This window comes from Scyliorhinus torazame, chromosome 2 (assembly GCF_047496885.1).
Source record: "Scyliorhinus torazame isolate Kashiwa2021f chromosome 2, sScyTor2.1, whole genome shotgun sequence".
In the NCBI taxonomy this organism is placed as follows: domain Eukaryota; kingdom Metazoa; phylum Chordata; class Chondrichthyes; order Carcharhiniformes; family Scyliorhinidae; genus Scyliorhinus; species Scyliorhinus torazame.
In genome coordinates, this window is record NC_092708.1 from 232,094,397 (window position 1) to 232,122,142 (window position 27,746).

The 27,746-nt window shown below is 44.2% G+C and overlaps 1 protein-coding gene across 1 annotated transcript in view; it reads left to right on the forward strand.

Annotated features, from left to right (window-relative positions):
• Window positions 1–27,746, forward strand: part of ryr3 (ryanodine receptor 3) — a 593,334-nt gene that overhangs the window by 165,962 nt on the left and 399,626 nt on the right. The window contains 11 exon segments of the mRNA XM_072484927.1: window positions 2,374–2,452; window positions 2,789–2,901; window positions 3,392–3,491; window positions 8,060–8,156; window positions 11,330–11,404; window positions 13,487–13,643; window positions 17,308–17,472; window positions 20,906–21,027; window positions 23,513–23,687; window positions 25,601–25,736; window positions 27,379–27,474. Of these exon segments, the coding sequence (XP_072341028.1) occupies window positions 2,374–2,452; window positions 2,789–2,901; window positions 3,392–3,491; window positions 8,060–8,156; window positions 11,330–11,404; window positions 13,487–13,643; window positions 17,308–17,472; window positions 20,906–21,027; window positions 23,513–23,687; window positions 25,601–25,736; window positions 27,379–27,474 (1,315 nt within the window).

Genomic DNA, 27,746 nt, shown 5'->3' on the forward strand with positions numbered 1-27,746 from the left:
TGCAGACGACACAAAGGTTGGTGGAATTGCGGATAGCGATGAGGACTGTCTGAGGATACAGCAGGATTTAGATTGTCTGGAGACTTGGGCGGAGAGATGGCAGATGGAGTTTAACCTGGACAAATGTGAGGTAATGCATTTTGGAAGGGCTAATGCAGGTAGGGAATATACAGTGAATGGTAGAACCCTCAGGAGTATTGAAAGTCAAAGAGATCTAGGAGTACAGGTCCACAGATCACTGAAAGGGGCTACACAGGTGGAGAAGGTAGTCAAGAAGGCATACGGCATGCTTGCCTTCATTGGCCGGGGCATTGAGTATAAGAATTGGCAAGTCATGTTGCAGCTGTATAGAACCTTAGTTAGGCCACACTTGGAGTATAGTGTTCAATTCTGGTCGCCACACTACCAGAAGGATGTGGAGGCTTTAGAGAGGGTGCAGAAGAGATTTACCAGAATGTTGCCTGGTATGGAGGGCATAAGCTATGAGGAGCGATTGAATAAACTCGGTTTGTTCTCACTGGAACGAAGGAGGTTGAGGGGCGACCTGATAGAGGTATACAAAATTATGAGGGGCATAGACAGAGTGGATAGTCAGAGGCTTTTCCCCAGGGTAGAGGGGTCAATTACTAGGGGGCATAGGTTTAAGGTGAGAGGGGCAAAGTTTAGAGTAGATGTACGAGGCAAGTTTTTTACGCAGAGGGTAGTGGGTGCCTGGAACTCACTACCGGAGGAGGTAGTGGAGGCAGGGACGATAGGGACATTTAAGGGGCATCTTGACAAATATATGAATAGGATGGGAATAGAAGGATATGGACCCAGGAAGTGTAGAAGATTGTAGTTTAGTCGGGCAGTATGGTCGGCACGGGCTTGGAGGGCCGAAGGGCCTGTTCCTGTGCTGTACATTTCTTTGTTCTTTGTTTGATGAGAATGATAGATTTCACGTTGTGTAAATTACAATTTCAAAGAAGCTTGTTAAACTTGTGGAGTGAGAAGTTAACATCAGAAGCCCATGATTCTGGTGTAATGGTGATGTAACACCGCATGACAGAGTAACGGAGATCTGAAGGGAGGAGAAGTTCCAACCTCATACAGAGGTCCCAATATATATATCGTAGCTATAAATAATGGTTTTAGCCCCAATCCTCTCAATCCCTGCTCTCTGTCATATCCGGAATCCCCCATCCATAATTCCTGGGGCAAACCGGTGATTATTACAGATTGGGGACCAGATCGATGCTCCCTCTGCTCCCACATGTCTCCTCCATTGCCTCCAGACTCTCAGGGCTGCCACCATCACAGGGCTGGTGGAGTACCGTGCCGGTGGGAATGGCAGAGGCGCAGTTACCAGCACCCCCAGACTGGTGCCCTTGCATGAAGCCGCTTCCATACTCTCCCATGCCGACCCCTCCACTTCCTGATCATGGCTATATTCGCCGCCCAGTAATAGTTACTAAAATTTGGCAGCGCTGGCCTGTCCTCTCCCTGACTCCGCTCAAGCATTACCTTCCTTACTTGCGGGGTCTTGCCTGCCCAAACGAAGTCAGTGATCACTTTGTTGACCCATTTAAAAAAGGACTGCGGAATAAAGATGTGGAGACACTGAAATACAAACAGGAATCTCGGAAGGACCGTCACCGTCTGCACCCTCCCAGCCAGTGGCAATGGAAGTGCGTCCCATCTCCGAAAATCGTCCTTCATTTGGTCTACTAGTCGGGCCAGATTTAATTTATGCAGCCGGTCCCATTCCCGCGCCACTTGGATGCCTAGGTATCTAAAGCTTCCCCTACTAATCTAAACGGCAGCTCCCCCAATCGCCTCTCCTGTTCCCTCGCCTGGACCGCAGACATCTCACTTTTCCCCATATTTAGCTTATACCCCGAAAACTGGCTAAATTTCCCTCGAATCCTCATAATTTCTTCCATCCCCTCTATTGGGTCCGATACATACAGAGCAGGCCGTCTGCATAGAGCGAGACTCTGTGCTCCAAGGTGCGTCTCCTGCAACATTACCACGTCCGCCTTCAGTCCCCTAAGATGAGCATGCTTTGTTCTGGTGTATTACAACTACTCTGTAATTCTCCAGAGTTTGAAAATCACTAAAAACATCTGAAATGCTGTGGAGTGATCAGTACGTTGAAAACGTGTCAAAAGATAATTAATTTTAAGTTATGCTTTCCTGTTGGGTTCAAAAGTCTTCTATCTCTAAGCAAAGTAAAATTAATGAATATTTTGGTACATATTTTACAAGTAAAACGTCAGTGTCCAGCTTCATAAATCAACCTGTTCAGTTTCTATTTTGAGAGCTAATTAAGCGTTTGATGATATTGTGAATGCGCATTCATTTTAAACAATATTTATAAATGTTTCCTCCTAGTATTTGACTTGTTTGACTACATCAAGGTCTTTAACGGACAAGCTTGCTTTTGATGTTGGGCTGCAAGAAGACTCAACAGGTAAAGGACTGTACTGACTCTATTGTACATTCATCATCATAACAATGCTTTGGCATTTTCTTCACAAAAGGACAAGGAGTGCTGTAAACGATTAACATCCACATTTACGGATTTTATGTAAAAGGGAAAAATGTTGGGCGGGCTTTCTGGAATATCTCAAAAGGAGGCTGGTCCTATACCCTGGTTTTGTCCCCCGGCCAAGGTGATTCTTACACCTCTGAAGGCACTTGTTGCTACAAAATTGTCTTTTCTGTTGTGTTAATGTAACACTGAAGGATTTTCTTCAACATTTAATTTTAAATCTACAGACCATTTCACTTGTGTCACAATGTTTAGGTGAGGCATGTTGGTGGACCATTCACCCTGCTTCCAAACAACGTTCTGAAGGAGAGAAAGTACGGATTGGTGATGACCTTATCTTGGTCAGTGTTTCATCAGAGAGATATCTGGTAAGTGGACTTCAATGTGTTCTAAAGTTACACCAGAATTTAGCAAAATTTCCGATCAATCAATTTATTTGACAATAGGATGATTTTGTTAAAATAAAACCAGAAATTCTGCCGGACCCATTGAGAGTTTCAAACATATTTTAGCCTTATTTTGGATTTCCAGCATCTACTGCATTTTGCTTTCTATTAAGAAATTCCTCCCATATTCCTCTCATAAATTTGATCTGTCCATAAAAGTAAATTAATCTATCTTTTTTTTAACCCTGCGATTTTATGTAAGGAGACGAGCTTTGTGTCATCTGATTGCTTATTAAGAACTGCAACTTTTTGAGAATTTGTGTTTTATAACATTTGGTTTAATGATAAAAAAACTATCAATTGGACTGCTTTTTTTGTGAATCATGCAATATGTGAGGTGCCACATTTCTATCTTTTTTTTAATGTGTTTTGGTAATTGGTCATTTGATTATAAGCTCTGTTCTATTGACAGCACATTTCTATTTCCAATGGTACCATACAAGCAGATGCCTCTTTTATACAGACACTATGGAATGTACATCCCATAAGTTCAGGCAGTGGTATTGCAGAAGGTGAGTTCTTCATCAATTTGTTACATCTTTGTAACATGAAAGCTGAATGTGTTGCATCATCATACTATACTGAATTATTGCATGTATACTATACCAAATTATTTTGTGTGTATATGTGTCTTTATACAAATTTTATAAAATTTGTAAATTGTGTATTCGGCCTTCATACTTTCTTATAACCTAAGGGGACATAAAATCTGACTAGAAGTTTCTATAGGTATTTAAAGAGAAAAAGATCGACAAAAACGAATGTCGGCCCCTTACAGAAATGGGGGAATTCATAAAGGACAAAGAAGTGACTGAGGAACTAAATTCATACTGAGATTCATTTTGTCTTCACAAAGGAAAGCATGAATAATTTACCGGAAGTTTTGAGAAACAGACATTTTAGTGAGGAGTTGAAGGAAATCAGTATTAGTAGAGAAATGGTTTGGGGGAAATTAATGGATTGAAGGCGGATAAATCTCTAGGGCCTGATAATCTTCATCCCAGAGTGTTAGGAAGTGGCCCTAGAAATAGTAGATCCATTTGTGGTCATTTTGCAAAATTCTTTGGACTTTGAAATGGTTCCTACATACTGGAGATAACTAATTTAAGCTCCCTATTCAAAAGGGAGGTAGAGAGAAAACAGGAAACTATAGACCAGTGAGCCTAGCGTCATGTATGGAAGTTGCTAGAGTCCATTATCAAGGATTTCATAGCATAACATTTGGAAAGCAGTGGTATAATCAGGTAAAGTCAGCATGGGTTTACGTAAGGGAAATCATGCTTGTCAAATTTACTGGAATTCTTTGAAGATGTAACTAGTGGAGTTGACCAGGGAGAACCAGTGGATGTGGCTTATTTAGAACAAAGAACAGTACAGCACAGGAACAGGCCCTTCAGCCCTCCAGGCCTGTACCGGTCATGATACCACCCGTGACCAAAACCCTTAGAATTTCCTAGTGCCGTATCCCTCTCTACCCATCCTATCCATCTACTTGTTGAGATGCCATTTGAACGCCGTTAATGTATATGCTTCCACACCCTCCCCTGGCAGACTTTCAGAAGGCTTTCGACAAGGTCTCACATTGTAGATTAATGTGTAAAATTAAAACGCATGGAATTGTGGGTAGTGTTTTGAGATGGATAGAAAGCTGGTTAGCAGACAGGAAGCAAAGAGTTGGAATAAATGGGTCTTTTTCCAATTGGCAGGCAGTGACTAGTGGGATACTGCCGAGGTTATTGATGAATGCCCATCTTCTCAATCTTGCTCTTCAGTGATCCTCAGATTAAACCACCATCAGTCAGCTCTCCCCTCAAAGGGGAAAGAAACCTATGGTCATCTGGGACTATTGCGACTTTACCATACCTTAGCGCATAGATCTTTGCTAGAACCCCAACTGTTCACATTGCATATTAATGATTCGGACGAGGGAACTAAATGCATTATCTCTAAATTTACAGATGATACAAAGTTGGGTGGGAGGGTGAGCTGTGAGGAGAATGCAGAGATGCTTCTGTATGATTTGGACAGGCTGAGTGAGTGGGCATAGGCATGGTAGATGCAGTATAATGCGGATAAATGTAAGGTTATCCACTTCGGTAACAAAAATAGGAAGGCAGATTATTATTTGAATTGGTGTAAATTGAGAGAGGTAAATATTCAGCGAGACCTTGGTGTTCTTGTGCATCAGTTGCTGAAATTAAGCGAGCAGGTACAGCAGGCAGTAAAGAAGGCAAATGGTATGTTGGCCTTCATAACGAGAGGATTTGGGTATAGGAATAGGGATGTTTTACTGCAGCTGTATAGGGCATTGATGAGGCCACACTTGGAATATTGTGTGCAGTTTTGGTGTCCTTATCTGAGAAGGATGTTCTTGCTATGGGTGGGGTGCAGTGAAGGTTTATAAAACTGATTCTTGGAATGGTGGGACTGTCATATGAGGAGGAACTAAGTCGGTTAGGATAATGTTAATTGGAGTTTAGAAGCGTGAGAGGGGAACTCATAGAAACCTTTTAGGACTGAGGGGAGGAGAAATGTATTCATCTAGGAGAGTGGTAAATCTGTGGAATTCACTACTACAGAAAGTAGTTTGAGGCCAAACATTGGGTAATTTCAAGATGGAATTAGTAAGAAGTCTTACAACACCAGGTTAAAGTCCAACAGGTTTATTTGGAATCACTAGCTTTCAGAGCACAAATCCTTCCATCAGGTGAGTGAAGAGGTAGGTTACACAAACACAGCATATAAAGACAAAGCCAATGATGCAAAATCACACTCTGATGTGAGTCATTGCAGGTAATGAAGTCTTTACAGGTCCAGACAGTGCCCCTAGAGAGAGGGTTAATCACAGCCTAAAGAAGTGTGAATTTGCCTCAAGCCAGGACAATCGGTAGGATTTTGCAAGCCCAGGCCAGATGGTGGGGTGTTAAATGTAGTTAAATACAGTGAGAGATGAATTCAAGGTCCTGGAGCACAGCGGGGTGCACCATCTCCTCCTGACGTCAGTGCACTGTCCAGGGCCAGTTTTTTCTTCAGCAAAGAGCAGAGAGCAGGTCACGTGCCCTGCATGCTGACATCATGTGTTCTGGGTGCAAGAGAGATTCCTCCATTTTGCAACTGCTAGCAATGCTGGTGTGAACTCCTGGGTCTCTGGTGAACAACCCATGAAGAAGAAGCTGAAAACAGGGAGAAAACAGCATAAAGATGATTACTTGAGGTATGGGTTATTAATTGTGCCATTGCAAATCAGGATTCAATGTTCATGTGTGTTATATGCAGGGGAACATTGGCAAATGAAAATTTAAAACCCTCAAAATTTCAAAGCTATTTGAAGTCTAAACATGGCGAGTTTGTGGGCAAACCTCTTTATTTTTTTGAACGGATGCAGTGAGATCTTAAATCATCAGCTGAAGTCATTATCAGAAATGTAACATTGAATAACAAAGGAAGTGAGATTGTGAGGACCTAGCAGGCTCACTTGTCACATTAAAGGTAAGTGAAAATGGTGGGTCACGAAGGGCAGCCGGCGTGGGTCGCAAAGGTCGGTCGGCATGGGTCACGAAGGTCGACTGGTGTGATGGATGACCGATTGGTAAAAATGGGCCCTGGGCAAAAAAAGTTTGAAAATCACTGCTCTAGAGCAAGAACATCCTCCTTCAGATAAGGAAACCAAAACTGCACAGAATATTCCAGGTGTGACCTCACCAAGGCCCTGTATAATAGCAGCAAGACATCTCTGCTCCTGTACTTGAATCCTGTCGCAATGAAGGCCAGCATATTATTTGTCTTCTTTACCACCTGCTGTACCTGCATGCTTACTGTCAGTGACTGGTGTATGAGGAAATCTAAGTCTCATTGCACATTCACCTCTCCTAATTTATGGCCATTCAGAAAATAGTCTGCGTTCTCGTTTTTGCTGCAAAAATGGATAACCTATAATGTGTAATACAATCTTTATTAGTGTCACAAATTGGCTTACATTACACTGCAATGAATGTTACTGTGAAAATTCCCTAGTCTCCACAGTCCGGCGCCTGTTTGGGTACACTGAGGGAGAATTCAGAATGTTGAATTCACCTAACAAGCATGTCTTTCGGGCCTTGGAGGAAACTGGAGCACCTGGAGGAAACCCACACAGACACGGGGAGACTCCGCACAGACAGAGTTCCAAGCCGGGAATTGTACCTGGGTCCCTGGCGCTGTGCAGCAACAGTGCTAACCTTGCATTTATCCAATTTATACTGTGTCTACCATTCATTTGCCCACTCACTCAACTTGTCCAAAGCACATTGAAGGATCTCTGCATCCTTCTCACAGCTCACCCTTCCACTCAATTTGGTGTCAACAGGGTATTGAATTTGAAGATCAGCCATGATAATAATGAATGGCAGAGCAGCCTCAAAGGGCGGAATGGCCTACTCCTGCTATTTTCTATGTATGTTTCTATGTAATTTCAAATTATTTTTAAAAATTATTTCATGGGATGTGGGCATCGCTTGCTGGACCAGCAGTCATTGCCCATCCCTAATTACCCTTGAATCTTAGGAAGAATATTATGGTCTTCGAGGGAGTGCATCGTAGGTTTACAAAAATGATACCTGGATTACAGGGGCTGAGTTACCAGGAGAGATTACTCAACTTAGACCCGTATTCACTATAATTTAGAAGGTTAAGAGGTGATCTGATCGAAGACAGGCTCGAGGGGGTGAATGGCCTACTCCTGTTCCTCTGAGTGGCTTGCATGTAGGCCAGACCGGTAAGGGTGCCAGATTTCCTTCCCTAAAGGACATTAGTGAACCAGATGGGTTTTTACGACAATCGACAATGATTTAATGGCCATCATCAGACTTTAATGCCATGTTGGGTTTTGTACCCATTACCCTGGGTTTCTGGATTATCAGTCAAGTGACCATGATGCCACCGCCTCCCATATTTTCCTACACCATAATTTCAAATTGGTTGTGTGGTATACACCCTATTGTTCAAGGATATAGCAAGAGTTTAAGAATAAAATCAGTAAGGTCTATTCAAAGCAGGGATTTGTTACATGTGTTAACGCATGCTCCATCCTGTTCTCTTGAAGGATTTCTAACGGGTGGACATGTTCTTCGTCTTTATCATGGTCACGATGAGTGTTTGACCATCCCTTTTACAGGCCAGAAAGATGACGGGGATTATGCGTAAGTTTCATTACAACGACTTTCTTATGTTACCATGTTACTCAAGTTTCTGCTGACACCTTTCCTGCTCATGTTATTTAACTTTTATGATCCTATAAATCAGAATGAGTCAGAAGGCATATGTATACTTCAGGGCTGGAGCAACAATATCTAGGATGACAGTCGCTTACAGAACTGACATAATGCTGCACTGTCAGAGGTGCAGTCTTTGCAAACAAGGCTTTGGCTGTCCCCTCAAATGGACATAAAACATACCATGATGCCATTTTGAAAAAGAGTGGCCTGATCAATAGTTATGCTTCAAAGTATATCACTAAGACACAGTTTACCTGGTCTCTATCGTATTGTAGTTTGTGGGATCTTACTAAGTTGGTTGCCATGTTTCCTACATTACAACAGTAACTACAAAAGTATTTTCTAGGCTATATCCCAGAAGGAAAAATACAGTTCAAAATTCTCAAAAAACAGAGTTACTGGAGTAGTGGAGACAGATTTTTAATCAGTAAGAGAATCAAAGGTTATGGGAATAAGGTGCGAAAGTGGAGTTGAGGATCATCATTTCAGATCAGTCCTGATATCATTGAATGGCAGAGCAGTCCCAATGGGCTGAATGGCCTACTTCTGCTCCTATATCTTATGGTCTTCTAGTTCCATCTTCAGCAATACAAGACCATTCAGACTAGTATCAATCATTTCCAAGTTTCAGTTTTTTTCCTTCTGGGAGGTGCTCGGCTTCATCCTAAGGTTGTTAAAGGTGCAATTGAAATGGAAGTCTATATTTTTTATAAATTGTACTTTATTTAAAATGCAATTGTAGATTTAAAGGAAGAGAGAATTTGCATTTATTATAGCACCTTGTATAGTTTCAAGGCATCCCAAATTGTCAATGAAGTACTTTTGATGTTTAGTCACTACTGAAATGTAGGAAACTTGGCAGTCAGCGTGCCGATAGTAAGGTCCCACAAGCTGCAATATTACAAAGATCAGATAAACTGTGTTTTGGGAAAGATGGTTGAGGCATATATGTTGCCCAGGACACTGGAGAGAACTGCTCCATTCCGTCTTCGGAATAGCGGCAAGCTATCATTTATGTCGACCCAAGAATCGGTAAAAGGGGCCTGTACCTTGCCTCCTTCAGTACTGTATTGGATTGTCAGCCTGGATTATGCATTTAAGCATTGGGAGTCAGAATTGAACCCACAACATCTGTCTCAGAGTTTGACTACTGAGATACAGCGGACACTTTGTATGACTGCATTCTGGTTATCATAACTGTCTCATTAATTATCGACTTTTAAACCATTTTGTAACTGAAACTGTCAGCAATCTTGATGTGGCCAGTAGAACGAGAAGCCATAGTAATATAACACATGCTGATTAGACCTTGTCTTGAATGTACTAATAGTAATTAATCTTTATTCATCTTTATTATTGTCACAACTAGGCTTATATTAACACTGCAATGTAGTTACTGTGAAAAATCTCCTAGTTGCCACACTCCGGCGCTTCTTCGGGTTCACTTAGGGAGAATTCAGAATGTCCATTTCACCTAACAGCACGTCTTTCGGGACTTGTGGGAGGAAACCGGATCATCCGGAGGAAAGCCACACAGGCACGAGGAGAAATTGCACAGACAGTGACCCAAGCCAGGAATCGAACCTGGGATCCTGATGCTGAGAAGCAACAGTGCTAACCACTGTGCTACCGTGCCGCCAATTTATTGTGTGGTGCTGTAAATGTAATCTAGGAGATTACAGTATAATTACTGTAATCTAAAAAAGTGTAGGTGATCAATCGTGCAATTTCTGTTTAACATAGGAGGAACAATTTTTGACAGATGACTCACAAAACAGCAATTATTGGATATCTAGTTTCAGTTAATTAAAGTCACACGGTATTTTTATGACAGCGAGATCACTGTTTGTTTTAAATGTACCGGGATTCTGTTTCCAATCGATTGTTTGACGGAGACTGAAAATAAATGATGCGATTTAACAGAATGCAAAACCAGAGTCCTGTTGTGGACAGGTTTAGCAGGGCATTTCCCAGCATTCCAACGATCCCGCTATTGACCAGGACTCTGTTATCTTTTAGGGCTTTGGTGGGGAGAGCCCCGCTGAGGTCGCACTTACCTTCATCATCTACACTGAAGATCTCTGCTCGTCAGTGAAGAGATCAGGGGCGGGATTCTCCGATATCGGCGCGATGTCCGCCGACCGGCGCCAAAAACGGCGCAAATCAGTCCGGCATCGCGCCGCCCCAAGATGCGGGGCTAGGCCCGCGCCGGACTGATTTCCGCCCCGCCAGCTGGCGGGAAAGGCCTTTGGTGCCCCGCCAGCTGGCGCAAAACTGACTTTGCCGGGCGGCGCATGCGCGGGAGCGTCAGCGGCGGCTCACGGCATCCCCGCGCATGCGCAGTGGAGGGAGTCTCTTCCGCCTCCGACATGGTGGAGACCATGGTGAAGGCGGAAGGAAAAGAGTGCCCCCACGGCACAGGCCCGCCCGCGGATCGGTGGGCCCCGATCGTGGGCCAGGCCACCGTGGGGGCACCCCCCGGGGCCAGATCGCCCCGTGCACTCCCCAGGACCCCGGAGCCCGCCCGCGCCGCCGTGTCCTGCCGTCCCAAAGGTGGTTCAATCCACGCCGGCTGGCGTGGGTTGACAGCGACTTCGGCCCATCGCGGACCGGAGAATCGCCGGAGCATTCCCGCCGACCGGCGTGGCGCGATTCCCGCCCCCGCCGAATCACCGGTGGCGGAGAATGCGCGACACGGCGGGGGCTGGCTTCTGGCCGGTCCCCGGCGTTTCTCCGACCCGGTGGGGGGGTCGGAGATCGCGCCCCAGGGCTCCATTTAAAAATGATGTCCTGATCTCCTCCTGCACTGAGGAGTTCTGGCAAGTGGAGCGCCTCAGTGCAGGAAATGGGATTAAGAGTGGCCTCGGCAGGGCATTCCGCAGTGAGGACCCAGATTGCAAGAGTCCCGTTCGATAATGTGGTCTTTCTCGGTGCTGTGAACGCCAGGAAATACCCAACAAAACATGATCGGCACAGGCCTCTGTTACAATTCAGTTAGCTCGAGCACGTTATTTACCAAATTAACTTTGATAATTAGTTAGAAAATGACTGAATTGTTTGGACACTGAAACACGGTGTTAATTTCTAATCTGTTGCAGAACAGTTAACTATGAAAGTGGGGAGACAGGTGCCTACGCCAGATCATTATGGCGTGTGGAACCTCTTCGGATAAGGTAAGCTAAAAGACTTCAAGCTTTTGTGTTTCACATCGGGATGCCAGTTTTGAAAGTTCTCCTGGAATGTTGCCGGGGGGGAGGTTCATTGATGTCGCAGGTAGTTGTAGAAATTTGCAAGGCAATTCATTAAATTCATTCTGTACATCATGGGTCAGGCGATAATCATGAACACTGACAGAGCAATGTCCTTTTAGTATGTGGTGAGATGTTTTGAGGCCACACAAGCATAATGGAATGGAATATTGTTGAGACTAATACAAGGAGAACTTCAGTAGTTAGAATTAAATTCTGAAGCCCAGATTTTGCTATCCTGAAATGGGACCAATTGGAGGTAGGTTGGCAAAACATGACCACTGAGGACACAGATTGCTTTCATCAATGGCCATTTTGCAGGGCAGGAAGCCCTCCTACCCAATCCAAACGCCCATGATCAGACCCTGCAGAATGTACACTGGGATGGGCGAGTTTCAGAAACCCTTCACAACCTGCCAAGTGAGCAGAGGTGGGATCAGACACGGAGGCAAGATAAAGGACAAGGAAAATTCTGGAAAGGTAAGATTTTTAGAGGCTTACAGGTAGTATTAGAAGCAAGTCAAGGTGGAGGGAGGTCAAGGGAGGGGGAATGACTCAAGAGGATGGCTAAATTTTGGGCAGGCATTGATTTTGATAGGTCTTCTCCCAGGGGGCACATATCTACATTAAGTGTCAGAAATCGAGGTTCTGAACTGCTGATGCACTTCTAAGCGACCGTCAGATCTTTGGAAACAATTAACAGTCGATATAGGCCTATCAGTGGGCCTGCTTCAGGGCCGTTTTACCTCGGATCTGTCAATTGAGAGGCAGCCCCTCCCCCCTCACACACACACACACTGTGGCACAAGTGAAACCCATCCACCAGTAATATCACACACCCCAATAGCCTGGAGACAGAAATGGGAATGAGACTCGAGTTTGGTCCCATCTCTGAACTCCTCCTTCCCATCTGAAAACTGGGCCTTTAATTTCACGTGTAAGTGCAAGATGAAAGGAGCAAAATGAGAGAAATGAAATGGAAGAACCTAGAAATATAGCAGGATAGGATCTCGAGTAGGCCAGTTAGCCCCTTGACCTGGTTCTGCTGTTCAGTCAGATCATGCCTAACCTGTATCTCAACTCCTTTTACCTGGCTTAGCACTGTGTCTGTATCCTTATCTAATTAATACTTATCAATCCGTGTCTGGAAAGTTTCAACTGAACCAGCATTCACCCCATTTGCACTACCTTTATGTGAAAAAAGTGATTACCGATTTCACTCCTAAATGGCCTAACTCTAATTTGAAGGTTATGCTTTCCGATTATGGATTCCCCCACCAGAGGAAATATATTCTCTGTACTTACCCCGGTGTCCCTTTATCATTTTAAAGATTACAAACCAAGATTACAGAACTATTCTGTGTAATTTAACCCTTCGCGCCCGGAATTACTCTGGTAAATTTGGCACTGTAGCCATTCGGGGGTCTATTTTATCCTTGTCGGGATGCATTGCTCAAAGCTGAATGGAGTTCATCAGATAGGATTTGTTTGAGGCTCTGTGCAACCAAAGGATGCTACCCCATTTTTGTATTCCCGGCTCAATTAAAATAAAGGTCAACGTTCCATTAGTCTTTTCGATTACTGTTCTGTCTTTGCTGTCACTTTTAGTAATTGGTGTCTGTGGACTGCCAAATCCCGTTGTTCCTCCACAGTTCCTCATATCTCACCATTAATAAAATAGCAAGAATTGAATTCCTATTTTATTTGAAAAGACTTTCCATTTATACATCATATGTCATTTTATTTAGGGTTTTGGTTACAATGGATTAATAGCTATTAGGCTAATGTGCATGATTAGTGATGTCAGATGTTGTCAGGTGTAACTGGAATCTGAGAGAAGAAGGTTCTAATGGAGTCTTGCTAATGTACAACTCTGGAAATAGTGAACAAATGTTTACTAGTTTGAAACAGCATGGTTTTCATCCCTCTTCCATCAAAGGCTCCCTGAGTCTGAGTAGTTACCAGTGTAGATGACAACATTTCCATGTATTTTCTCCCTTTATTTAGTTGGAGCGGAAGTCACATTAAGTGGGGCCAGTCTTTCCGCCTACGACACCTCACATCAGGTCTGTATCTGGGCTTAGTTGAAGATCAAGGTCTAGTGCTGCTGGAGCAAGCCAAGTCCGACATCAAAGCAACATCGTTCTGTTTAAGAATATCAAAGGTATTATAATAATTATGGTATTCCTGCTGTGATGTAATGTGGAATATGGAGTACCCAGGAGTGAAATCCAGCTAGAAAATATGTTAATTGTTTTGTTATGCATTTATTTTTCATTATTATTCATTCCTGATAAGTGGGTCTTGCGCACCTGGACCAAGATATGAAGAAACATTTTGGCAAGACTGCACCTTGGCCGGGACTTTCCTCTCCCCCAGCGGTGTGTTTTCCGGCGGTGGAGTTGGCTCACCATTGGCCACTGGTGGGATCATCCGGTCCCACCAAAGTCTACGCTGTTTTGTGTAGCTCGCCCCTCGTGTACTGAGTACAGTTTTGTTCTCCTGACTTAGGAAGAGGCATTCTTTCATTGGAAGTAATTCAGAGATGGTTCACTGGACCAAAGGGGCCGGGAACACAAAAATGGGGAAGCGTCTGTTGGTTCACTGGACTGATTCTTTCGGATGAAGGAGTTGTCTTTTGAGATAAGGTTCACTCTTGTGGAGGTGACGTGGAAACTATACCCACTCCTGCAGAAACCAAATCCGGGGTGTTGTAATTCCTTACCCTCATTAAAATGCTGGCTGCCTGCTTCTCACTTCGAACATGCAGTAAACAACTGCCGTCCTTGCAGAAAGCACGAGGCCTGTAGCTGACGACCAGAATGCTGGAGGGTGTGGGAAGAACGGGTGGTGTTCACAAAACTGAGAGGGAGTCTGAATAGAAGAAGTCTAAGGTCTCCCAATGTGTGGTCCAGAGGAGCTATTCCACATTAAAAACATATAAACATGAGAAATTGGATCAGGAGTAGGCCATTTGACCCATCAAGCCTTTTCCATCATTTGAATCGATCATGGCTGATCTGAACGTGGCCTTAACTCCACTTTCCTGCTTAGTCCCCATGATGCTTGAGTCCTATCTAGATCAATAATCTGTCTAACTCAGCATGGAGTTATAATCAATGACCACTGCTCTCTGGGGTAGAGAATGCCAAAGATTAATGAATCTCAAGAGAAGGAATTCCTCCTCATCTGCATCTTAAATAGCAGAGCCCTTGGGTGCGAGGCTGTGTTGCACCCGAAATGCAGTGCAGCCAGTAGATGCTGGGAGATCCCTCTTCTGGGATCTATCCAGCTTGCCATGCCTCCCAAGATCTAATGCGATCTGGCAAGACTTTGTGATCTAAATCCCGCACATTGTGAGTGGGATCACTGTTTTGCAAATCTGCTTATTAGAGTGAGACAGCTAGTTTTAATCTAATATGCTCTCCCGTGACCTACCCAAGGCCCTGGAATCTAACCCCTTCACTTTAGAGACCTCGGCAAGTACTGTTCAGTGCTGGTCTTCACACACAGGGACCAGACGGAACTGCACTCGTGGGGTCTCTCAGGGGATCAGAGGTCCCCAGGTACTTTCCCTCTGGGCAGGATGGCACCCTGGCACTGGTGATGTCACCTTGGCGCTGGCACCCCCTTATAGGTGAGTTGGGGCTTTTGGGGATTAGGGGGTCGCGTGGGGGTGTTGAGAGATCGGGATGACATATAAAAATGGCATCCTGATCTCCTCCTGCACTGAGGTGTTCCGATGAGCAGAGCTCCTCAGTGCAGGAAACGGGACTAAGTGTGGCCTCAGCAGGGCATCCCCCGATGAGGCCCCGAATAGAAGCAGAGCCCTGGTAGATAGTATGGTGTTCCGCCGGGAAACACCAGCTAAATGCGCTCGTTACGGAATTCTGTTCCCATTCAGTTAGATCACACCCTTATTTTTAAACTAAACACCTGGGGCGTCATTCTCCGACCCCCCGCCGGGTCGGAGAATGGCCATTGGCCGCCATGAATCCTGCCCCCGCCACCGCCGAAGTCTCCGCTCCCGGAGATTGGGCGGGGGCGGGAATCGGGCCGCGCCGGTTGGCGGGACCCCCCGCTGGATTCTCCGGCCCGGCCGAAGTCCCGCCCAGGAATTGCCTGTCCCGCCGACATAAATCAAACCTGGTATTTACCGGCGGGACCAGGCGGCGTGGGCGGGCTCCGGGGTCCTGGGGGGGGGCGCAGGGCGATCTGACCCCGGGGGGTGCCCCCACGGTGGCCTGGCCCGCGATCGGGGCCCACCGATCCGCGGGCGGGCCTGTGCCGTGGGGGCACTCTTTCCCTTCCGCCTCCGCTACGGCCTCCACCATGGCGGAGGCGGAAGAGACTCTCCCCACTGTGCATGCGCGGGAAACTGACAGCGGCCGCTGACGCTCCCGCGCATGCACTGGGAAACTGACAGCGGCCGCTGACGCTCCCGCGCATGCGCCGCATTTCCGCGCCAGCTGGCGGGGAAACAAACACCATTTCCGCCAGCTGGCGGGGCGGAAATCCCTCCGGCGTCGGCCTAGCCCCTCAATGTTGGGGCTAGGCCGCCAAAGATGCGGAGCCTTCCGCACCTTTGGGCCGGCGCGATGCTCGTCTGATTGGCGCCGGCTTTGGCGCCAGTCGGCGGACATCCCGCCGTTGGGGGAGAATTTCGCCCCTGATTCTAAATTCTCCCACAAGGGGAAACACCTTCTCATCTAACATATCAGACCCCTACAGACTTTTTTATGTTTTAATATGATCACCTCTCATTCTTCTAAATTTCAGTGGGTATAGGCCCAACCCGCTGCACCTTACCTAAAAAGACAACTCCTTCATCCAAAATAATCAATCCAGTAAACCATCTCTAAATTGCTTCCAATGCAAGTATGCCTCTTCCTAAGTCAGGAGGACAAAACTATACTCAGTACACAAGGGGTGACCCACGCAAAATGCCGCAGATTTCGGCAGGACCGGAAGATCCCATTGGTGGCCAACGGTGAGCCAGCTCCACTACCAGAAAACATGCCGCGGGGGGAGTGGATTGTCCCGGCCTAGGTGCGGTCTTCAGGCCTGCTTCAGGCTGGAAGAAAATGCATAGAGGCTTCCTGTGCAGGCTGCAATGAAATGACAGTTAGGCCCCATATCATTTCTTGGACAAGTAAGGACCAAGCCACCAATGGGTGGGTAGCTCAGCCCTGTGCTCAGATGCCTGCCTGTGCTCAGATGCCTGCCTTAAAATTGTAAATGGCCAAATCTAGATGATTTTCTGGCAGTCATGTACGATTTTTAAGTGCCCACCCATCTGGTTCCAGTTGAGTGGATAGTGTTACAATCACTCCAATATTCTTGCTGCTAAATAAGCAAAGAGTTATGTGACCTGAAGGTGTGAAAATGCAACAGAAACTGCTTGTAACAGTTTCTAGTTCCCATATAGTTTTCGGGTAATCTGAGAACCAGCAATACCGAGTCGAGCAGGGCATATGAAGGTAATAAAATACGACAAAGTTTGATGTATATTGTCATGCAGGTTTTCATAACATTCACACCAGTGGTCTGAGCTGTGTGTTCATGAGATACACTAGGCTGGATTCTCCGCTGTTGGGATTCTCCGTTGCGCGGCAGCCCGGGGATTTCCTGACGGTGTGGGGCTGCCCACAATGGGAACCCCATTAGCCGGCTGGTGAGGCGGAAAATCCTGGGGCATGCCGCACCAGGGCAGAGAATCCCACCCACTGTATTTTAGGATATTAAATAAAATACCTAAAACCATGTCAAGTACGTGAAACTTACATTGTGGCAGTAAACATTTTTTTATTATTGCTTAAATCTCAAAGGAAAAAATAGATTTGCAACCAAAGCGAGACACAGAAGGAATGGGAGCCCCTGAAATCAAGTATGGTGATTCGATTTGCATTATCCAGCATGTCACTACTGGGTTGTGGCTAACATACCGGGCTCCAGATGCCAAAACAGCGCGTTTAGGGCCTGTGAAAAGAAAGGTGTGTAACACTGGCTATCTGCTCATGCAATAAATACATTGGGAACCGTGTGACCCCACGTAAGCAATATATGAAAGCAATGATTGTGATTGAAGGATAAGTGTTTTGTTTAGTTTCCTTTGCTGCTGGTATTGGAGGTAAACAGCCGTAAGGTGGAACAGAAGCAGATTTGATTGGATCTCGGCCTGTTCGTACAGTGCTGAATTTCCAAACCAATGAAACTCTAAACAGATATCACACAAACTTGGTTTGATATTTAAATTTGTTGTAATGGAAAGCATATTACTGCATCTGCAATTCTTTATGATTCTCAATAGGGTTGCGATGTATGCTGGGCTCACATAGTAAATAGGCCTTATGCGAATAGTTACATTCTGGCTTGATTGGAATCCTACATTTAAAAACTGCCGTGTACTGAGGAGAATAGAAGTGCTGTTTTTTTCTTCAGCTGTGTACCAAATGTTATTTTCAGTGCTACATTTTTCATGTGTACTTTTCAAAAATTCTGGCCAAATGTTTTGGCTGCCAGATTTTTGGTTTTGTTATCAGAGTTTTGAAAATGGGTGTTGTCTGTTATTTGGAGGAGAAAGGGATTGACAGAAGGGTTAGGGTGAATCAGAGGCTGATTGCTTGAACACACAAAGCCATGATTGCAGACAGAGGAACACCTTTATTGGAATGTTGTGTTTTGTTTTCCTCTCAGCTCCACTTCACTTAATAAAGAATTAATTCACATAACAATTCATTGTGGCCCCAAGATGTCCCAAAGCACATTACATCAATTCATTAGTTTTAAAATGCAGTGACTACTGTTGTGTAGAGACAAATGTGGTGACCAATTTACACACAGCAAAGATCCAAAGAATGAGGATTAATGGAGCGATTGGCTGAGGGATGGACATTGATCCAGACAAGAACCCCCCCCCCCCCATTGCTTTTATTTGGCTTCTTTCCTCGCCACCTCTCCCTTGGTTAAATGCCACACATAAGTTCATGAGTTCAGAAGATACAGGAGCAGAATTAGGCCATTTGGCCTATCGAGTCTGCTCTTCCATTCGATCCTGGTTGATCTCATCCTGGCCTTAACTCCACCGTCCTCCCCATTCTCCGTAGTCCTCCAATCCATTACCAATTAAAAATCTGTCTCACTCCTTCTTTAAATTTACTCACTGTCCCAGCATCCAACTGTACTCTGGGATAACGAATTCCACAGATTCACAACCCTTTGGGAGAAGTAGTTTCTCCTCAACTCTGTTTTAAATTTGCTACCTCTTATCCTATGACCTCTCATTCTAGAATGCCCCACGCCACGTCTACTTTATCCATACCGTTTATCATCTTGTATACCTCAATTTGATCTACCCTCATTCTTCTAAACTCTAGAGAGTATAGGCCTAAACTGTTCAGTCTGTCTTCATACCTATTAATGCAGTCTTCCCTCAATGTTGCTGTCAAGTATCAATCTAGTTTATGTGATCAAATCCTGGAGTGTGTCTGTAGCAGAGACGTGCTATGTCTGAGAAGTAAGCCTGATGTTAGATTCTAACAGGGGTTCACATTAGTTGTCAAGTAACACACGTCTGGGGCAGCACGGTGGCGCAGTGGGTTAGCCCAGAAGCCTCACGCGCCGAGGTCCCAGGTTCGATCCCGTCTCTGGGTGGAGTTTGCACATTCTCCTTGGGCCCGATTCTCCGATCGCGGGACAGAGTGTGAACGCCGTCACGTTTCACGATGGCGCGAAATGGATGCGGACAGTAGCGATTCTGGCCCCCACAGGGGGCGAGCACGGTGCTGGAGCTGTTCACGCCGCTCCAGCCTCACTTCCTGGCGCGCACTGGAGGCGGCGCCAACCCGCGCATGGCTTTACAGAACGCGCCAGCCCCGACGCAACATGGCGCGGGGTTTCTGTGGCCAGACACGCAACAAAGTATGCCCAGGAGGGGGAGAGGCCCGCCCACCAATCGGTGGGCCCCGATCGCGGGGCAGACCTCATCGGAGGCCCCCCCGCGGGGACGGAGCCGCCCCATAGGCCGCCACCCGACCCTTCGCGCAGAGTTCCCGCCGGCAGCGACCAGGTGTGGTCGGCACCGGCGGGACTCTGCTTTTTCCGCTCGGCCCATCCGGGCCGGAGAATCGGCGGCTCGGCCTCATACAGTGGCCCGCGACCAGCGCCGCGCCAAACACACCGCTGCAAATGGCGCCAATTCTCCGTACCTCGGTGAATTGCTCGCCGGCGGCGTGGCGCAGTTGCGCTGATTCTCTGGCTTGCTGGGCTGGGAGAATCGCGCTTGCGTGGGTTTCACCCCCACAACCCAAAGATGTGCAGGTTAAGTGGATTGGCCACGCTAAATTGCCCCTCAATTGGAAAAAATGAATTGGGTACACTAAATTTATTTTAAAAAGTTAACACAAGTCTGAACTTTTACGCATGTGATTCATTCCAAGCATCCCACAGATTACACCAGCAACATTAGTTCAGGCAGGTGATATTTTTTAATACAGGTAAATAGCTTTCTCATTTTTGTCATTGGGTAGTCAGTAGCAGAAAGAAAGGATTGCAGTTTGTTACACCCATCCATAGCATCATTGACGGCACATGTGCAGTGCACAGGACCCCCATAAATACCCCATATCCTTTGAGAATAGCAATGGGATCCCAGACAATCAACATACAACAAAATAAAATTATTTAAATAATGGGGAATAAATGACAAAGAAGGAATTGTGCAACAATGGTTGTTAGCACAGCTGGTTTAGCACAGTGGGCTAAACAGCTGACTTGTAATGCAGAACAAGGCCAGCAGCGTGGGCTCAATTCCTGTACCGTCCTCCCCAAACAGGCGCCGGAATGTGGCGACTAGTGGCTTTTCACAGTAACTTCATTGAAGCCTACTTGTGACAATAAGTGATTATTATTATTATTAGGTGACATTGAAGGGGACTATTGCCTCACCTCTCTTTAGCCTGTGTGCCTGTCATCACTGAGATTGTTGCAGGCCATAAAGAGGAGACCCATGCAACCACCAAGAATCCGGTTCAATCAGAGCAATATGAGGGCATTTTCTAATACAGCCCCTCCATTTTTTCCATTGAAATGGATGAAATGAAAATGGGGCCATTTCTACAGTGGGAAGGCCACTCTGAAATGTCAGTCTTACATCTGGATGCAGACGGAAAAACTATCTGTCACTCTCTGGGCTCCCAGGTGTCAGCCGACTGAGCTCCCAGAGAACTGTCAGCACCAGTGGAATGATCCATCACATGAAGCACCTTGAGTAAGGAAGGGAAGAAAATTATCCCATCTTTAAAAGAAGGGCAAAGTTATTTCCAAAAACATGTTTAAAATAATTTCATTTTCGATATATGTTTTCATTTGTGGATGTAAAACATATTGTTGAAAATATGCGTTGAGAACACAGTTTCATGCTTTCAGGCCATATTGCATCAAGAAGGACACATGGACGATGGCATAATCTTCCAACGTTGTCAGAACGAAGAATCTCGAGCAGCTCGTATTATACGCAAAATAACCAACTTATTCAATCAGTTTATCAGGTACATGATGGAAAATCTTTCACTGGTGTGTTATTGAAGATATTTTTGAAGGGCAGAAATGCATTATGTTCTTCATTTAGAGTGTGTTAATAATGTATCAGGGAACTTTCTAAAATAGTGCTACCAGCAATTACCTTGTTTTTCGGTGTAATGCTGTTGGTAAGTTATTACTTCACATGTGTTAAGTGCATCAAAATTTTGTTTCAATTTCAAAGCTTTCAGTTTTCACAAGCACCTGAATTTTTTTGTAGAATACACATGGTATGTTACTAGTCCCCCAGGTTGATGGTCTCCCCATCCTCCAGTAGCTGGCTAGGTGACATGGCCCTCAAGCTGTATAGGCCAGCCATCCAGCTAGACTCCAGCCTCTGGCTAACCCCCCGTTTAGTTAGCCAGTTCACTGGAAGTGGATGCTGATGCAAGAAGTGACCAGGAGTCCATTCAGGTGCAGGGAGAATCCATAGAATCCCTACAGTGTAGAAGGAGGCCATCTGGCACAATAAGTCTGTACCCCAACCCTCCGAAAGAACACTCTAGGCCTAGGACCCTGTCCCATCCCTGTAACCCCGCACATTGATCATGGTCAATCCACCTAACCTACACATCTTTAGACTGTGGGAGGAAACTGGAGCACTTGGAGGAAATCCACGCAAACATGGCCGGAATTGAATCCACATCGCTGGCGCTGTGTGGCAGCTGTGCTAACCACTGTGCTGCCGATATCTGGGGAGGCTGCTGCAGGCCCCAGGCTGGTGTCCATCACCAGGCCCTGATGTGAACCCTGATGTTAGCCTGGTTCACTGACTCGAAGCAATGCTCCCTGACCAGGTACAGACTTTCCATGAGCCACTGCAATCAGAATCACTTCTAATCCTGTAGGCATATTCCTGCCCCTATTGGGCTGGTTCAGATTTCTTTCAGGTAGTGTATGCTATGTCCGTTATGATTGCAGGAAGGAAGGCAGTGGACAAAGTTCCTGCCTGGGCAGAACACAAAGCAACCCTTTTACACATTTTCTTATGACAAAAATATTTTAATTTAATGAGTTTTCATTTAGCAGGCCATTTACCTGGAACACATTAACAAGGGTTTGGTATCTTCTTTAGCTGTTCAAAATCACACATCACAAAATCACAAGTTCTATTCCTGTCAGAAACCTAGTATTATATTGTAAACCCTGTGCCTGCTCGATGAATAATTATTTCCAGCTAATGTTTACATTATCACTGTATGTTAGAACAAGATGCTCACCAACAGCTTAAGTGGATACTAAGTGCAAATCTTTGGCAACTAAAGCAGATTGTTTTCCCTTTGACTTTTTCCTGTGATGGCGATTTGGATATCACTGCAATTTGTTTTCTTTCAGCAGAAGCACTATTATATTTCTCTAAATATTGCTGAATTAGCTAAATATTATTGATTTATTCTCTAAGTAAATGTGTCCCTGCTTTTCCTTTCTGCTGCTCAGTGACATAATCTGTAGATAAGGAATTGGTTTAAATGTGTGTACTAATGACACCCAGCTCTGCCTCTCCAACACTTCCCCTAACCGTTTGACATTCTCCCTGCTCTCATTGATGTTTTAATGTCTGTCGGACTGAGTGAATGTTTACTCTATCGTTCATTTTCTGCCACACCTCCCGGCTTCACAGCTACCTCATCTGCGCCTCTGCTGAACCCCTTAGCCATGTTTGTTTTGTAATTTCTGAATCTAATTTCAGAATCTCCACCTTGCTGGACTCCAGATCGCCCCACAGGCTCCACCTTCAGCTTGCCCCACTGTGTCATGTGTACTCATCACCTCTATTGTCTCAAAACTCATTGGCTGGAATTCCACCACCACCACCACCCAAAACCCTTGCAGTGTTTTTTTCGCTGCTGAATTGACGATCCATTGGCCACTGGTAGAATATGTTGGTCCCACCGAAGTCTATGGGCTTTTGCATAGCTTGCCCGTGCCACCACCAGGGTACCCGACATGAAGGGTCAACTTTGGCAGGACCAGATGATCCACCAGTGGGAGAGGCTGGAAAATCCTTTTCATTGAGTTGATATTACTCCTGTTTATCTTCAAATCTCTGTGACCCCCACCCCCTATTTCCTTATTGTCCCTTGCACAATTTTTATCCTCTGACCCTGTGATCCACTTCCCTTCAAACCCTGGTGGCACAGCCTTCACCTACCTCTGTCCCACTCTCTGAGTCACCCTTTTTAAACAATTCTGTTAATCATATCCTCCGCCTTTAAAGGCAATTTAAAAATTAATTTTGCCCAGATTTTGGTGACCTCTCCTGACCCTTCCACCGTGACAGATGGAGATCTTTTTTAAATTTTTCTCTTCATGGTGTTTTACTCTTCATGGTGTTTTCTTACTCTTTTTCTCTTCGTGGTGTTTTTTTACTTTAAAATGCTGTTGTTGAATAAAGATTATTTTGTGAACTTTGCATCAGTTCCTTAAGAAATACATATTGAAACATTTTCACAGGGGTCTTGATTGCCTTGGTAAAAATACACCATTCAAATTGCCCATGACAGAAGTCAAGGAAGCTTTGGTGGACCTTATAATTTACTTCCATCCTCCAGAGGAAGATTTGAAACATGAAGATAAGCAGTACAAACTACGCTCTCTCAGAAACAGGCAGAATCTATTTAAAGAAGAGGTAAGAGAATATCAAAATGTATTTGCGATTAAGTATTCGCAATTGAATATTTTCTCGCTTCTCCACATTCTAGGTGCAGTGTTTGTCAATCCAAATTTATTTTTCAAATTTTGACTTTTTTCCTGTTCAGGGAAACCCACTTTTTACATCTCGGGTAGAGCAATATTTCAGAGCCATCTTCTTTGAAGCCCTCAGTTCAAATTTTTTGACACTTAATCAGAAAGTCATTTGAACATGCATCTAACATAAACTATGGAAAGGTATCAATTATAGCTTGCTAAATTGAAATATATTGTAATCATCAACTGTGGTGATTCTTTTCTTAGTTATTTTCATCTTCATTCCTATCCCTTATTTTTAATCCCCATTAGACTGTTAAGCCCCTCTCTGGGTGTTTGCCAATATCTGCTACAAGATATGCTAGACTTTCCCAGGGTGACTTCCCGCCAATATCCCCATACTATCTGTGACAAGATGCTTAATTTAATCACTTATCACCTTCCTTGATGACATGTCTAAGTGGGATCTCATCATGGATGTGACACATTTTAAGTCACATAACACATTGGCAATGAGCCGCCATTCTTCTTGTTAAAAAGGGCAAATCTAAAAATACTAACTCTGACTTGATAGAAAATGTATAGGGACAGCATTGAAGTAAGAAAGATATTTTAAGTATATTTGCCTTTTTGCAAGGGATCATATGTTATGGTGAATTGACGTGGTGGTGGGATGAAAATCTCCTTTCTCCTTTAATTTGTATAAAGCTGGAATGCAAATTTGTACCAGCTCACCCCAGACCCCTTGTAACTCTTGGCAGGATAAGCTCAAAGCACCAACAGCTCTTAATGTTTGGCTTTGATTGAACCTAAGTCAGAGTGCAGATAAAGATGGCTGGTGTCAGAAGAGGAAAAATTCAGATTGGTGCAGGGGAGTGACATTCTAACACACATTGTGCAGGGGTCTGATGCGGGAGTGCTTGACAGTAACACTTGGTAACAATATTCCTCAAAAATTAACGCCGAGTTTCTTCCAGAGATCAGCATGTTGGATTAAAATATTTTCTCAACTCTGATTCGCAAATAAAAAGATTAAAATGTTACTTTTGGCTAAATTCTTGTGTTAAATTGTCAAACAAATTAACATAACAGGTTGGGCACTATGGTTTTGCTTACAATTGCAGTGTTTGACAGTTCAACCAGATTCGGAAGACAAAAGACAATAAAGAGCAAATCTTCATTCTGCAGCAACCCCTTCTTTGTCTTCACATCATGCACTCTCTGCTGCAGCTCCTGCAGTCTTCTGAGCAGTTGAAATAGGATTCACTATTTCAATATCAAATTGCCACACTTATTACATCCCTAGCACATCCAAGAACATAATCATCCCCCCCCAAAAAAAAAAACAATGGAATATTCCAACATATAGAGGCTATGGATAACTGCAGAACGTCATTGATAAATTGTTCTTTACTCAATGGTCATTATGCCATTAGCCAACATTTGCATTAACTAAATATCTGGCATTGATGCAAGTTAGCTTCTTGAGAAGGATTAAAGTATCCGGTAATTGCCTTAATTTTTCTTATTCTTTCATGCAATGTGAGCATCACTGGCTGGTGAGCAGGTGTTGCCCATCCCTAATTTCCCATAAAAAGCTGATGGTGAGCTGCTTTCTTGAGCCGCTGGAGACCATCTGGCGTGGGTACACCCACAGTGCCAGTTTTAAATGCCAATTATTTTAATTATTTTTCCAGGTCATAAATAATGTAACAATCATAAATGTCATAAATGATTTCTTGTTGTGATTGAATGTTATTCTGACATTAAAAATTCAGTGTGGAAAGGAAAGATATTGCACACAGTCATTTGTCTTGTTTCTTGACTTTTTCTTCAATGTCTCAATTACTTTAGGCAATGCTGAGATTGGTCTTGAATTGCATTGACCGGCTGAATATTTATCATAGTGCGGCACATTTTGCGGAATTTGCTGGTGAAGAAGCTGGAGCAGCATGGAAAGATATTTTGAATTTGCTTTATGAACTTCTAGGTAAAGTCCTAAAATTGCATCTGTCCGGTATAGATAACCGATGGATGAAGTAATCTTAAGAGCTGATGGATGCATCTAAGCACTGTCATTGTTTTGATTGTTCTTGGAAGTAAAACATAATGTATTGAATGGCTAACGTGAATAGATCCTGGTGAATTATTAATTTGAAATTATTGTGTACACTTTTGCAAAAAACACAATCATGGGCTGGATTCTCCGGTCCTCCAACCATGGCGCGCCATTCACTGGCGAAGGGACTCTATCCTCCCACCGCTTGTCAGTGGGATTTTCCATTGAAACCACAAAATGTTGCTGCAAAACCTGCTGGTGGGGGTGCACTGCCAAAGTGAATCCCGACGATTGGAGAATTTCAGCCCATATACGGAATTTAACTGAAATAATGCAAGGGAGAATGTTAACTTAGATTTAATTTTGTGTTTTATCATATTAATCAAAAAAATAGAATCACTGAATTAGCACATGTGGAATTGGTTTAGCTCAGCTGGCTGGAGCGAGGAGCAAAGTATCACCAACAGGATTCAATCCCCATCCTCGCTGTGGCAGTTCATGGAGGCCCTGCCTCTTCACATTACCCCATGCTTGCAGAGTGGCATTCCTCGAGCTCTACATAACGAATGGGGAGATCTCTATGACCCTTTGTAGATTGCGGTGAATACATTATCTACCTGAATTCTTACAGAAATTAATGTGGCATAGAAAGTAACAGAATGGGAATTGAAAAAAATTGCATGAAATTAAAATAATACAATCATTGGAAGCTTTAAATTAATTAACAAAAGGAGTCAATTTATAGTTGGTGAATGGATTTTTCTTTCACATCCCCCCCCCCCCACACCCTGGGTGGGGGTGTAGTTTATACTACAGAAGTCTGCACCAAAATAGCAGACATTAATAAATTGCAGAATGTGCAAACAGCTGATATTAATTTCAAAATATATAGGTGTAATGTGATACATTTTGATTGGAAAAGGAGGCTCTAAATTGGGTAGAGTTTGAAAGTGATCTTGTGGTCACAGATACATAAATAATTACATGAGCCACACAAGTTAATACAATCATAAAAAAAAACCAAATGAAGCACCGGTTTCATTTCTAGGAGGATAACATTCAAAAATGATGCATAAAAACTGGAGAAAGTGCAAAAATGTTTTATCAGGAAGATCCCTAAATGGATAAATGGAAACACTAAGCAGGTTGGGACTCTTTCCGTTACAAAAACAAAAGCTAAGGATAGATCAAAACAAGGGGTCATAAATGTGAGGTGCTCACTCATAAATCCATTCGGGAATTTTGGAAAAACCTCTTCATATAGAGTGGGACCAGTGTGGAATTTTGCACCATAAGATGTAGCTGAGTCAAATAGCTGAGGTTCATATAAGGGGATGCTAGATAAAGAAATGAGAGAGAAAGGTATTTGCGGATATGTTAATAGGATTAATTGCAGTAGAGCGGGAAGAGGCATGTATGTAGTATGAACCCCAAGGCCATTTGGAGAAAATGGCATTTTCTGTGTTTTACACATTATTTCATTCAGTATAACGTATTGCAGTGTTATGAGCTTTTGAAGGGTACTTGATTTCACATGAGTCCAGTTCTGTTACATTCTGCTTTATCTCTCCAGCTGCACTGATACGGGGTAACCGTAGCAACTGTGCCAAGTTTTCGAAAAACCTAGATTGGTTGGTCAGTAAATTAGACAGACTGGAATCTTCATCAGGTAATGAAGTTTTACATTTGGGTATGAAAGAGATGCTATTGCACTCTAATAGCAATTTAAAAAATATTATTCAATAACAAAATATTAATGTAACTCCACTTTATTTTAATAATATTCGTGCCGAAATGCCAATCCGGATCCAGGGTGGAGAATGGACAGAACTGTGTTCAACTGGGATTCTGCCCGATTTTATTCCCCTCCAGCTATTCTTTAGTAGGGTGGAGAAGGAGGAACACAGGCAGAACTACCCCCCACATCCACCTATTGACAAC